Source organism: Mobula birostris, chromosome 8 (genome assembly GCF_030028105.1).
Source record: "Mobula birostris isolate sMobBir1 chromosome 8, sMobBir1.hap1, whole genome shotgun sequence".
NCBI classification, from domain to species: Eukaryota; Metazoa; Chordata; class Chondrichthyes; order Myliobatiformes; family Myliobatidae; genus Mobula; species Mobula birostris.
Genome location: NC_092377.1, coordinates 164393027 through 164407227, shown reverse-complemented (window position 1 = coordinate 164407227; position 14201 = coordinate 164393027). Strand labels below are relative to the sequence as shown.

At 47.8% G+C, this 14201-nt stretch overlaps 1 protein-coding gene across 1 annotated transcript in view; it reads left to right on the top strand.

Annotated features, from left to right (window-relative positions):
• The window catches only part of LOC140202350 (prominin-2-like), a 95689-nt gene that overhangs the window by 65466 nt on the left and 16022 nt on the right, over positions 1–14201 (top strand). Inside the window, exons 14-17 of the mRNA XM_072267262.1 lie at positions 240–321; positions 1858–1942; positions 5205–5351; positions 13195–13266. Coding sequence (XP_072123363.1) covers positions 240–321; positions 1858–1942; positions 5205–5351; positions 13195–13266 — 386 coding nt within the window. The remainder of the gene's footprint in view (positions 1–239; positions 322–1857; positions 1943–5204; positions 5352–13194; positions 13267–14201) is intronic.

The following is a 14201-nucleotide window of genomic DNA, read 5'->3' as shown; positions in this document are numbered from 1 at the left end:
GACAACTTTATCAAAAGTATGTAAATAAATAGATAGATAGACAGAAAAATAAATAACACTGCCAACATGAGTTGTCGAGTCTTTGAGATTGAGTCTGTGGGTTGTGGAATCAGTTCAGGAACCTGATGATTGTATGATAATAACTGTTCCTGAACTTGGTTCGTGACGGTTGTTCCAGCAAAACTGAAAAGGTTGGATGAACAAGGACTGAATGTGCTGTGATTATTTTCTGCAGGTAGCTGATGATCTCGCACAACAGAACAACATTTTCAACATCAGCAATTACTTCAAACAATCGTTCTCCTACTCTGCACTCTCCAGGTTAGTGATTGGCTCTTACACACCAACCACACCTCGTACCTCAGGAACAACACACAATCTGCTGACCAAGCCCCGAGCCAACCCAGTGGTGGGGAAGGAATTTTAATTGTTTGGGTCAAAACTTTGCACCAACACAAAATAGGACTTACACAGTGAACACTGGGGCACTGAGGAGTTCAGTAGAACAAAAAGATTGGGAATATTTATTTTTAAAATTTATTTAGATGCAGTGTGAAATAAACCCTTCGACAATCCCCTGATTTAATCCCAGCCTAATCATGGGGCAATTTACAATAACCAATTAACTAACCAACCAGTATGTTTCTGGACTGTGGGAGGAAACCGGAGCACCCAGAGGAAACCCACGCGGTCATGGGGAGAAAGTACAAACTCCTTACAGGCAGTGGCGGGAACTGAACTGAGGTCGTTGATACTGTAAAGTGTTGTGCTAACAACTATGCTGCCATTCCACCCCAATATAGATCATTATTTCTTAAAAGTAGCGTCACAGATTGATAGGATCGTAAAGAGAGCTTTTAGTACATTGGCCAGCATCAGTTGAAGTATTGAGTACAGGAGATGGGGTGTTATGTTGAAATTGTATAAGATATTGATGAGGCCTAACTAGTGCTCAGTTTTGGTCACCTACCTACAGGAAAGATATCAACTGAGTTGAAAGAGTGCAGAGAAAATCTTGCCAGGACTTGAGGACCTGATGTATTGGGAAAGGTTCAATAGGTTGGGACCTTATTCCTTGGAATGAGGAGAATGAGGGGAGATTTGATAGATACATACAAAATTATAAGGGGTTTAGACAGGGTAAATGCAAGCAGGCCTTTTCCACTGAAGTTGGGTGGGACTAGAACTAGAGGTCATGGGTTGCTCGCTCACTCGGCCTACCAACATAATCCTGAAAATTCTCCTCTGCACCCTCTCTAAAGCGCTCACATTCTTCCTATAATGAGGTGACCAGAAACGAACACAATACTCCAGATGTGGTCTAGCTGGGGTTTTGTAGAGCCGCACCTGGGGAGGTGATAGGCAGAAGATGCAAAGGGCTGAAGACAAAGGAATCTGATGGGAGAGAACAGTGGGCTATGGAAGAAAGGGGAGGAGGTGGGGAGAAGTGGTAGATGAGGAGAGGAGAGGGGGTAAGAGAGGGACCAGAACTGGAAATGGAAAAAGAGAGAAGGGAGAAGGTGAGAGAAGCTGGAGAAAACGAAGTCTATCCATCAGGTTGGAGGCTACCCGGATGGAAAAGGAGGTGTTGCTCCTCCAACCAGAGTTTGGCCTCATCGTGGCAGTAGAGGAGGCCATGGACTGACATGTTGGAATGGGGTCGAATTGAATTGGGTAGCCACCATGAAAACTTGCTTTTTGAGGCGGATGGGGTGAAGATGCTCCATGGTGTAGGGAGCAGGAAGGGGCCTGAGGGGCTGAGTGGCCTCCTACCTACCCCAGTTCCCTTTGCATCTGCAATACATTCCACGGAGCCATCAGTGAATTGTCACCATCTCTTTTTCCCTCTTTGTCCAGACACTGTGAAGAAGGCAGGTCTCTCTGGTTTGTCCTACCACAGAACCAGATCTCGAAACTGGAGGAGTATCTAAATGTGTCTACTGTACGTATTTTCAGATGAGAGCTTCTATCTTTTCACATTTGGTTTCTTTCCTTATTTGAGCACGATGGGGGTCTCTGATGAAGCGTACAGCATTTCATGTAGATGTGCTCGGTGGCTGGAAGGGCCTTACCTGCAAATTCATAATCCAAGTAAATCTTTATGGTGGACAAAGCTGATCAGTTCATTGCCATGAGGCCCCTCAAGCTCCCTCATCAATTCCGTAAATGTTCCAATCAGCCCACCCAAGTGCTCATTAAAGTGATGTACTTCCTATGTCAGCTGATAAAATTCCATCTTCCCTAAGACACTCTGGTGTAATTCTACACTGCCATCATAGAGAGCATCCTCACGTCAAACATTACTGTCCCGGTTGGTTTCAACAGATACTTTTAATGTTCAATAAATTTATACCATATACATCCTGAAATTCTTTTTCTTCGCAAACATCCATGAAAACAGTGGAGTGCCCCAAAGAATGAATGTTAGAACCCCAAAGCCCCCCCAGCTCCCCCTTCCATGCACAAACAGCAGCAAAGCGATGACCCCCCCCACCCGCTGCACCCCCTCACCGAGCACTCAAGCGTGCAGCAAAGCATCAATAAAGACACAGACTTGCAGTACCCCAAAGACTACTCGTTCGACAAACCACAGGCTCTCTCTCTCCCTAATAAGGGAGAAAGAGGTGACCCCATTTCACAGCGAGAGGGGAGACCTTAACAAAACAACTCACTGAGTTATGGTGTTAAAGTCTGTTGCGTTGCTTTTTCCGAGCTCTGTGCCCAAAGAACTCGGGTCTCTGGGCTCACAGCCAGCAGCCAGCTCGCTGCTTTCGATCTTCAGTGTACTCCCACGACACGTCAGGTGGCAACACCGGCCTCGAATCCGCCCGCCTCCAAAGCCATGAAAATCCGGCACCCTGAAGGTGCACTACCCTTTCAGGCCGCGTCCTTGGCATATCGAAGAGCAGCCGGTCGTGAGGCCCCAAGAGTGGGTCCCATTTCTTCGAAGAACCAAAGTCAGCGTGTAACTCCCAGTCAGGGTCTTCAAAAGAATCCTTAAAAGGGAAAAAAGAGATATGAAAGAAATAGAGTTGTTTCTGAAGATGCAAATGAAGGAGACGCCGTTAGGTGCCGTCACCCTAAGCTCTGGCCTCGGTGGAGCAACATCCTCTCACAATATACAAAAACATAGCGGAGAGGAGTGAAATTGGCTCTCGCCTCACATCCCGGCCGACCAGTCTATCTGGGCTGACATTTAAACTGACCAACGGTGGAACAGCGAAAGGCTTCAGCGCCCCGGATCGCGGAGAGCGAGCGAAATCGGCTCTGGCCTCCGTTCAGGGCCGATGTTTAAATTGTCTGAAGAGTGAACCGTACCTCGCACTAAGACCCAGGCTCCGCTGCTGTGAAAGGCTCCTCGCACTAGGACTCGGGCACCCAAGAAAATTCCCCTCTGTAGATGCTGCCTGACCTGCTGAGTTCCTCCCGTATCGGGTGTGTGCTACTCTGGATTTCCCGCATCTGCAGGATCTCTTGAATTTCTATTAGCCACTGGGGACCGCAGACAGCTTGAGAATGGTTACAGTTTCTGTGCAGGCTGGGGCACCCTTTGTGACGAACGAGTGGTGACTGTGCAGGATGCGGTACACACGGGTGTTCTGACCATAATGAGTGGGTGTTGTTCCCAAGGTAATGGGGAGTGATTTCGGATCACTGCAGATAGCCGGCATGGTCAGTCAAGCTAAACTACACAGCACAAGGAGCAAAATGCCACGGCAAACATTCTCCAATGTGAATAGCAATTAAGTGTGAAACAAGTCTTTGTTTTAGTTAGAGATACAGCATGGTGACAGTCTCCTCCTGCCCACCTCACCCACCCAATTATACCCACGTGATCAATCAACCTACTAAACTGTACATTGTTGGACTGTGGGAGGAAACCAGAGCACCCGGAGGAAACCCACGCATTCACAGGGAGAGCGTACAAACTCCTTACAGATGGTGGAGTATTTGAACCGGGGTCGCTGGGACTGTAATCAAAGTTCAAAGTAAATTTATTATCAAAGTTTATATGTCACTGTACACTACCCTGAGATTCATTTTCTTGCAGGCATTTACCGTAGAACAAAGAAATACAATTGAGTCAATGAAAAAATTACACACGAACAAAGACTGCCACACAACCAGTGTGCAAAATGTTGCTTGCATGGTTGGGGAAGGGTGGGGGGTTTGGAACAAGTGGTGGGGAGGGAGGGGGAGAGAGTTGGTGCTCCTGCTGCTGCTTGTGCAGAGGGAGGGAGGAGGGAGAGGCTTCTGGGCTTTCATGCTTCTTTCATTCACTCTTTGGGGTTTCTTGTTTTGTGGATGTCTGTGAAGAGTAAGAATTTCAGGCTGTATACTGTCAGATTCTCTGATGTTAAAATGAACTTTTGATAAAAGAAGCCACTCTGCAAGTACAAAAAAATAAATAATACTGAGAACATGATGAGTTCTAGAGTCCTTGAAAGTGAGCCCACAGTTTGTGGAATCAGTTCAGTGTTGAGGTGAGTGACACTATCCATCTGATAGTTGTAAGGTAATAATCGTTCCTGAACCACCTTCTTCTCACTGCTACCATCAGGAAGAAGGTACAGGAGCCTCAGGACTCTCACCACCAGGCTCACGAACGATTATTATCTCTTAACTATCAGGCTCCTGAACCAGAGAGGATAACTTCACTTGGCCCATCATTGAAATGTTCCCACAACCAGTGGATTTACTCTTAAGGACTCTTCATCTCATGTTCTCGATATTTATAGCTTATTTATGTATTATTATTTCTTTCTTGTTGTATTTGCACAGTTTGTTGTCTGTCGCACACTGGTTGAACACCCAAATTGGGTGGTCTTTCATTGATTCTGTTATGGTTATTATTCTATGGATCTAATGACTGTGCCCACCTGAAAATGAATCTCATGGCTGTAATGGTTACAAATGTGTACTTTGATAATAAATGTACTTTGTACTTTAAACTTTGGTGGTGTGGGACCTAAGGTTCCTGCACCTCGTTCCAGATGGCAGCAGTGAGAAGAGAGCGTGATCTGAATGGTTGGGGGTGTGGTGGTGGGTGGGGGGGTCAGTCCTTGGTGAGAGACGCTGCATTCCTGTGGCAATATCCCTGTAGGTGTGCTCAATGGTGGGGTAATAGCATCACACTAAACCTTTTGTTTCCTGGGATCTATGGACCAGCTCTCGTGGGATTGAATCTGCTTTTTTTACAACAGTATACAGGAGACGTCGTTCAGAATTCCAAGCAGCTGAATGTGGACTTAAGCGGAATTGTGCTGCTGGACAACGGCGGGAGGAGTAACCTGATGGAATTTGCTAACAGTGGGATTGATAAAGTCAACTTCACCAATATCATCCAGTCGGTATGTGACAATTGCAGTGGGATTCCTTTTGCTTTCGGTTTCCGACTGAACACTTCCATTAATGTATAAAACATGCCAAACTTCCCTCGGGGTTAATAAAGTATATCTATCTATCTAACTATCTATCTATCTATCTACGCCGCGGTGTCCGCCAAGCTTTGCAATTAGCTTGCAGACGTCTCATCACCAGTCAAGGTGATATCCTCCGCGTGCAGCTGATAGCATTTCTCCCTGGGAGGGCTTGCATTTGTATAGTGCCCCCCCCGCTTCGCTAGCCTTAGTCCTGATCGGCTACCCCTTCAGCTGACATTTGAATTCTATTGGCTCGCGTTTCTTTGGCTCTTAGGAGTTCGTAGATAGGAATCCAGTTCGATATGTTTGTTCACAGAGTTATCAGAAGAGAACCACGCTTCTAAACAAGAATTCTCGTGCGTGCTTCGTGTCTGCCCGCGCCAGAACCTCCACGGTGTCCCAGTTGAAGTGGTGTCCTTCTCGGTCTTCGTGTGCCGAGATCAGAGACAGTGAATCACGTCTCCGCACCGCCAGTCTGTGTTCCCGTAAACGAGTTGGGAGTTTACGTCCTGTCTAGCCAACGTAGTTCAGAATCAGGTTTAATATGACTGGCACGTGGCATGAAATTTGTTAACTTTGTGGCAGCAGTACATTGCAATACATAATAATAGGGGGAAAAAGTGAATTACAGTCAGTATTTATATATTGAATAGTTAAATAGTGCAAAAATCTTGTTATCTGAAAGTTCAACTGAAGGGGTGGCTAATCGGGACTGAGGCTAGCGAACAGGGTGGTGGTGGTGGTGGTGTGGGGGGCGGGGTGTTAAATAAACGCTAGCCCTCCCAGAGAGTAACACCAACGACTGTGCACTAAGGATGTCACCTCGACTGGTGACGAAACATCTGCAGTGAACTGCCAAGCTCGGCGGACACCACATCAAACGCCCCAACCTGAACTAACAATAATTTTCACCTTGAAAATGGTCTGGATATGGAATGAGCTGGCAACAAAAGTGTTTGAAGTAGATACCGGACATAAAACATATTTAAAGACACTTGGACAGCGTCAGATAGGAAAGGTTTTGGGGTATCTGGATCAAACAATGGGAAATGGGAGTAGAGTAGATTGCAGTCATGGTTAGCATGGACCAGTTGGGCCGAATGGCCTGTTTCTTTGCAGTATGACTCCATAACTCTATTCACCGCCGTACATAAAACTTAGTATCAATATTTATAAAGTTAAACATCATCCAACACTAGAACAGGAAGAGGCCATTCGGCCATCAAGTCCATGCTGGCCCTTTCACAGAATCATTGAATCAACCCCATTTTGCTGCTCTTTCTCTGCATCGTGGAGTTTCCTTTTAATCATCTCACCTGTACCCCATTCCCGATGGCAACAGTGAAAGGAGAGCCAGGCCTGAATGGTGGGCTCCTTCACGATAGATGTTGCTCTCCTGTGGCAGTGCTCCTTGTGGACGAGCTCAATGCTGGCCCAGTGGCGTTACTGACCAGCTCCGAATGCTGCTTGCTTACTTCCCGTTGTTTGCACATTTTGTTTACTTTCTCTCTGCACACTGGATAGAACACGGAACGGCACAGGAACAGGTACAGGACCTCTGGCCCACGATGTCGTGCCGAGCAGCTAAAAAGTAAATCAAAGCCCCACACAAGCCAATCCCTCTGACCTACACCATGTCCATATCCCTCCATCTTCCTCACATCCATGAGCCTATCCAAACATCCCTTAAAAGCTTCCAATGTATTTGCCTCTACCACCATACCAGGCAGAACATTCCAGGCATCCTCCTCTCTCTGAATAAAAAACTTAACCCGTCACATCCCTTTGAACCTACCCCCTCTCAACTTTACTGAGTGTTTCATGGTCTTTTGTTTTAACGGGTTCCTTTGGGTTTCTTTGTTTCGTGGCTGCCTGTAAGGAGACAAATCTCAAAGTTGTATATAGTATACATGCTTTGATAATAAATGTACTTTGGACTTTGAACCTCACAAATTCCTCACGGTGGTGAGCAAGACAAATGCAATGTTACCAGAGGACTGGTGTATAAAGCTGAGGCTTTATGAGACATTGATCACGCCACATTTGGATTAGTGTGAGCAGTTTTGGGGTCCCACATCCAAGAACGGATATGCTGGCACTGTGGGGGGGTCCAGAGGCGTTTTCTGGGAATGAAAGGGTTAATGTGTTTGAAGGCCCTAGTCCCGTACTCACTGGAATTTTGAAGAATGAGGGGAGGGGGATCTCATTGAAACCTGCCTAATACTGCAAGGCCCAGAAAGCGCGCATGTAAGGAGGATGTTTCCAATAGTGGGGGAGTCAGGTCTAGGGGGCACAGCCTCCGAACAGAAGGATGTTCCTTTAGAACAGAGATGAGGAGGAATTTCTTTCACCTGAGAGTGGTGAATCTGTGGAATTCATTGCCACAGATGGCTGTGGAGGCCAAGTCATCAGGTATATTTAAAGCAGAGGTTGTTAGCTTGATTAGTCAGGGCGTCAAAGGTTACGGGGAGAAGGCAGGAGAATGGGGTTGAGACGGATAATAAATCAGCCATGATGGAATTGTGGAGCAGAATTGATGGGCCGAAAGACCTAATTCTTCTCCTATCTCTTATGCTCTCATACAGCGTTTATTGAATCCCTTTGGAAGGCCACAATCAGCATCCTGTATCAGGCAGTGATTTCGGAATGCTGGCCATTTGGTAAGAGTGACACACGCGCGAGATGCTGGATGAACTCAGTGGGTCAGGCAGCATCTGTGCAGTGAATTGGACAGTTGATATTCTGGGCCGGGGCCCTTCATCAGACCCAGTCCCGAAGAAGGGACCCAGCCTGAAACTTTGAGTGTTGTTACTCTGGGTCTCCAGCATTTACAGAATCTGTGTTTCCATTTGTAAAGCACAGTAAAGTTTCTCCTTCCTTTGCTGCCTTCTCCTTCTCCTTTCAGCTTGTCCGTAGTTCCTAACTCTTCAAACACTGCAGGTAATTCAAAGTTCACAGTAAGTTTATTATCCAAGTATATTTACGTCACCATATACAACCCTGAGATTCATTTTCTCTTGGGCATAATCAATAAATTCATAATAGAATTAATTAGAATTAGAATTAATCATAATTAGAATTAAACCATAGCAGAACCAATGAAAGGCCGCACCAACTTGGGCGTTTGACCAATGTGCAAAAGACAACAAACTACAGATACAAAAAGAAAGAAATAGTAATAATATTAAATAAGCAATAAATATCGAGAGCGTGAGATGAAGAGCCCTTGAGGGTGAGTCCATAGGCTGTGGGAACATTTCAATGATGGGGCGAGTGAAGTTATCCCCACTAGTTCAAGAGCCTGATAGTTGAGGGGTAATAACTGTTCCTGAACCTGGTGGTGTGGGACCTGATGGTTGTAGGGTTGTAACTGTTCCTGAACCTGGTGGTGTGGGTCCTGATGGTTGAGGGGTAATAACTGTTCCTGAACCTGGTGGTGTGGGACCTGATGGTTGAGGGGTAATAACTGTTCCTGAACCTGGTGGTGTGGGACCTGATAGTTGAGGGGTAATAACTGTTCCTGAACCTGGTGGTGTGGGACCTGATGGGTGAGGGGTAATAACTGTTCCTGAACCTGGTGGTGTGGGACCTGATGTTTGAGGGGTAATAACTGTTCCTGAACCTGGTGGTGTGGGACCTGATGGTTGAGGGGTAATAACTGTTCCTGAACCTGGTGGTGTGGGACCTGATGGTTGAGGGGTAAAAACTGTTCCTGAACCTGGTGGTGTGGGACCTGATGGTTGAGGGGTAATAACTGTTCCTGAACCTGGTGGTGTGGGTCCTGGTGGTTGAGGGTTAATAACTGTTCCTGAACCTGGTGGTGTGGGACCTGATGGTTGAGGAGATAATAACTGTTCCTGAACCTGGTGGTGTGGGACCTGATGGTTGAGGGGTAATAACTGTTCCTGAACCTGGTGGTGTGGGACCTGATGGTTGAGGGTAATAACTGTTCCTGAACCTGGTGGTGTGGGACCTGATGGTTGAGGGGTAATAACTGTTCCTGAACCTGGTGGTGTGGGACCTGATGGTTGTAGGGTAATAACTGTTCCTGAACCTGGTGGTGTGGGACCTGATGGTTGAGGGGTAATAACTGTTCCTGAACCTGGTGGTGTGGGACCTGATGGTTGAGGGGTAATAACTGTTCCTGAACCTGGTGGTGTGGGACCTGATGGTTGAGGGGTAATAACTGTTCCTGAACCTGGTGGTGTGGGACCTGATGTTTGAGGGGTGATAACTGTTCCTGAACCTGGTGGTGTGGGACCTGATGTTTGAGGGGTGATAACTGTTCCTGAACCTGGTGGTGTGGGACCTGATGTTTGAGGGGTGATAACTGTTCCTGAACCTGGTGGTGTGGGACCTGATGTTTGAGGGGTGATAACTGTTCCTGAACCTGGTGGTGTGGGACCTGATGGTTGAGGGGTGATAACTGTTCCTGAACCTGGTGGTGTGGGACCTGATGGTTGAGGGGTAATAACTGTTCCTGAACCTGGTGGTGTGGGACCTGATGGTTGAGGGGTAAAAACTGTTCCTGAACCTGGTGGTGTGGGACCTGATGGTTGAGGGGTAATAACTGTTCCTGAACCTGGTGGTGTGGGTCCTGATGGTTGAGGGTTAATAACTGTTCCTGAACCTGGTGGTGTGGGACCTGATGGTTGAGGGGATAATAACTGTTCCTGAACCTGGTGGTGTGGGACCTGATGTTTGAGGGGATAATAACTGTTCCTGAACCTGGTGGTGTGGGACCTGATGGTTGAGGGGTAATAACTGTTCCTGAACCTGGTGGTGTGGGACCTGATGGTTGAGCGGTAATAACTGTTCCTGAACCTGGTGGTGTGGGACCTGATGGTTGAGGGGTAATAACTGTTCCTGAACCTGGTGGTGTGGGACCTGATGGTTGAGGGTAATAACTGTTCCTGAACCTGGTGGTGTGGGACCTGATGGTTGAGGGGTAATAACTGTTCCTGAACCTGGTGGTGTGGGACCTGATGGTTGTAGGGTAATAACTGTTCCTGAACCTGGTGGTGTGGGACCTGATGGTTGAGGGGTAATAACTGTTCCTGAACCTGGTGGTGTGGGACCTGATGGTTGAGGGGTAATAACTGTTCCTGAACCTGGTGGTGTGGGACCTGATGGTTGAGGGGTAATAACTGTTCCTGAACCTGGTGGTGTGGGACCTGATAGTTGAGGGGTAATAACTGTTCCTGAACCTGGTGGTGTGGGACCTGATGTTTGAGGGGTAATAACTGTTCCTGAACCTGGTGGTGTGGGACCTGATGGTTGAGGGGTAATAACTGTTCCTGAACCTGGTGGTGTGGGACCTGATGGTTGAGGGGTAAAAACTGTTCCTGAACCTGGTGGTGTGGGACCTGATGGTTGAGGGGTAATAACTGTTCCTGAACCTGGTGGTGTGGGTCCTGATGGTTGAGGGTTAATAACTGTTCCTGAACCTGGTGGTGTGGGACCTGATGGTTGAGGGGATAATAACTGTTCCTGAACCTGGTGGTGTGGGACCTGATGTTTGAGGGGATAATAACTGTTCCTGAACCTGGTGGTGTGGGACCTGATGGTTGAGGGGTAATAACTGTTCCTGAACCTGGTGGTGTGGGACCTGATGGTTGAGCGGTAATAACTGTTCCTGAACCTGGTGGTGTGGGACCTGATGGTTGAGGGGTAATAACTGTTCCTGAACCTGGTGGTGTGGGACCTGATGGTTGAGGGTAATAACTGTTCCTGAACCTGGTGGTGTGGGACCTGATGGTTGAGGGGTAATAACTGTTCCTGAACCTGGTGGTGTGGGACCTGATGGTTGTAGGGTAATAACTGTTCCTGAACCTGGTGGTGTGGGACCTGATGGTTGAGGGGTAATAACTGTTCCTGAACCTGGTGGTGTGGGACCTGATGGTTGAGGGGTAATAACTGTTCCTGAACCTGGTGGTGTGGGACCTGATGGTTGAGGGGTAATAACTGTTCCTGAACCTGGTGGTGTGGGACCTGATGTTTGAGGGGTGATAACTGTTCCTGAACCTGGTGGTGTGGGACCTGATGTTTGAGGGGTGATAACTGTTCCTGAACCTGGTGGTGTGGGACCTGATGTTTGAGGGGTGATAACTGTTCCTGAACCTGGTGGTGTGGGACCTGATGTTTGAGGGGTGATAACTGTTCCTGAACCTGGTGGTGTGGGACCTGATGGTTGAGGGGTGATAACTGTTCCTGAACCTGGTGGTGTGGGACCTGATGGTTGAGGGGTAATAACTGTTCCTGAACCTGGTGGTGTGGGACCTGATGGTTGAGGGGTAAAAACTGTTCCTGAACCTGGTGGTGTGGGACCTGATGGTTGAGGGGTAATAACTGTTCCTGAACCTGGTGGTGTGGGTCCTGATGGTTGAGGGTTAATAACTGTTCCTGAACCTGGTGGTGTGGGACCTGATGGTTGAGGGGATAATAACTGTTCCTGAACCTGGTGGTGTGGGACCTGATGTTTGAGGGGATAATAACTGTTCCTGAACCTGGTGGTGTGGGACCTGATGGTTGAGGGGTAATAACTGTTCCTGAACCTGGTGGTGTGGGACCTGATGGTTGAGCGGTAATAACTGTTCCTGAACCTGGTGGTGTGGGACCTGATGGTTGAGGGGTAATAACTGTTCCTGAACCTGGTGGTGTGGGACCTGATGGTTGAGGGTAATAACTGTTCCTGAACCTGGTGGTGTGGGACCTGATGGTTGAGGGGTAATAACTGTTCCTGAACCTGGTGGTGTGGGACCTGATGGTTGTAGGGTAATAACTGTTCCTGAACCTGGTGGTGTGGGACCTGATGGTTGAGGGGTAATAACTGTTCCTGAACCTGGTGGTGTGGGACCTGATGGTTGAGGGGTAATAACTGTTCCTGAACCTGGTGGTGTGGGACCTGATGGTTGAGGGGTAATAACTGTTCCTGAACCTGGTGGTGTGGGACCTGATGTTTGAGGGGTGATAACTGTTCCTGAACCTGGTGGTGTGGGACCTGATGGTTGTAGGGTAATAACTGTTCCTGAACCTGGTGGTGTGGGACCTGATGGTTGAGGGGTAATAACTGTTCCTGAACCTGGTGGTGTGGGACCTGATGGTTGAGGGGTAATAACTGTTTCTGAACCTGGTGGTGTGGGACCTGATGTTTGAGGGGTGATAACTGTTCCTGAACCTGGTGGTGTGGGACCTGATGTTTGAGGGGTGATAACTGTTCCTGAACCTGGTGGTGTGGGACCTGATGGTTGAGGGGTAATAACTGTTCCTGAACCTGGTGGTGTGGGACCTGATGGTTGAGGGGTAATAACTGTTCCTGAACCTGGTGGTGTGGGACCTGATGGTTGAGGGGTAATAACTGTTGCTGAACCTGGTGGTATGGGATCTGATGGTTGAGGGGTAATAACTGTTCCTGAACCTGGTGGTGTGGGACCTGATGGTTGAGGGGTGATAACTGTCCCTGAACCTGGTGGTGTGAGTCCTGAGGCTCCTGTGCCTCCAGCCTGATAGAAGCAGTGAGAAGAGAGCATGACCTGGGTGGTGGGGATCCCTAACGATGGATACTGCTTTTCCGCGACAACGTTCCATATAAATGTGGTCAGTGGTGAGGAGGGCTTTATTCGTGATGGACTGGACCACTGCTTTTTGTAGGATTTTGTAGCATTGGTATGGACTAAAGGGCTTTTATCTGAAAATATTTTGTTGCAGTAGATTTTGACTGCTAGCTTTTCTCTTCTGAGACAAACTCTGGTTTTCTGCTGATATCTTACAGGTAAATAATAAAATGTCAACAACAGAGCTGCTGAATTTCACTGCCAAGCTGGAAAATTTAAGCAAAAACCAGGTGAGTATTGTACTTGTCAACAGTTGCAGCAGAGACGGTCCCAGGCAGGGACTCACACACCACCATGGAGGCTGTGTATAAGAAGGGCCAGAGTCCCCTCCACTTCCTGAGGAGACTGAGGTCCTTTGGAGTATGCAGGCCTCTCTCTCACATGTTCTACCAGTCTGTTGTTGCCAGTGCAATCTTCTATGTGCGGGCAGGAGGTACAAGGGCTGGTGACTCCGAAGTTTGTGTCCTGACATTGGTGAGTCCTGGGGTCAAAGCCCAAAGTCTGAGCCTAAGGCCACTGAGACTGGAAGCCAAGGGCTGATGGCCGAAGTCCTAGGCCTGTGAGTCCACTGGGAGCTGAAGGCTTGGAGAAGGCCTGTCCTGGTTTGCTGTTGTTGTTTGTGTTGTTGTTTTGTTGTCCTGCTCTGCACTATGGGCCGTCTGTCCCTCCACCACATCCTTAGGTTGTTAAAGACGCATTTCCCTGTGTGTGCGTATGATAAATGAATCCGAACGGGATTCTAAACACACTCTTAGATTCATCAGCCAGCCCTCTATAGGTTGACGGCAGTCTCTCTGGGATTCTCGTGACATACCATTGCTTATGCCTAATACTAATCTTTTGATCATCCTATACTCAAAGGTTTTAAAAATTACTTAATATCCAGTACACAACCTGAAATTCGTCCTCTTCACAGACACCCACGAAACAAAAACCCCCGTAGAGTGATAGAAACATCGAAGCCCCTCCCCCCATCTCCCTTCGCACAAGCTGCAGCAAAGCATTGCTGATCGGCGTAAAACAGCAGGTCACACCACAGAACGAGAAACACTCAGCAGTTCAAGTTGAGGAGGCATCCCTTCATCAGGGTCTTCCGTCTGAACCTCAGATTAGATTAGATTTATTTATACGCCGCATGTACTGTGCGTCACAACATGCTGGGAAA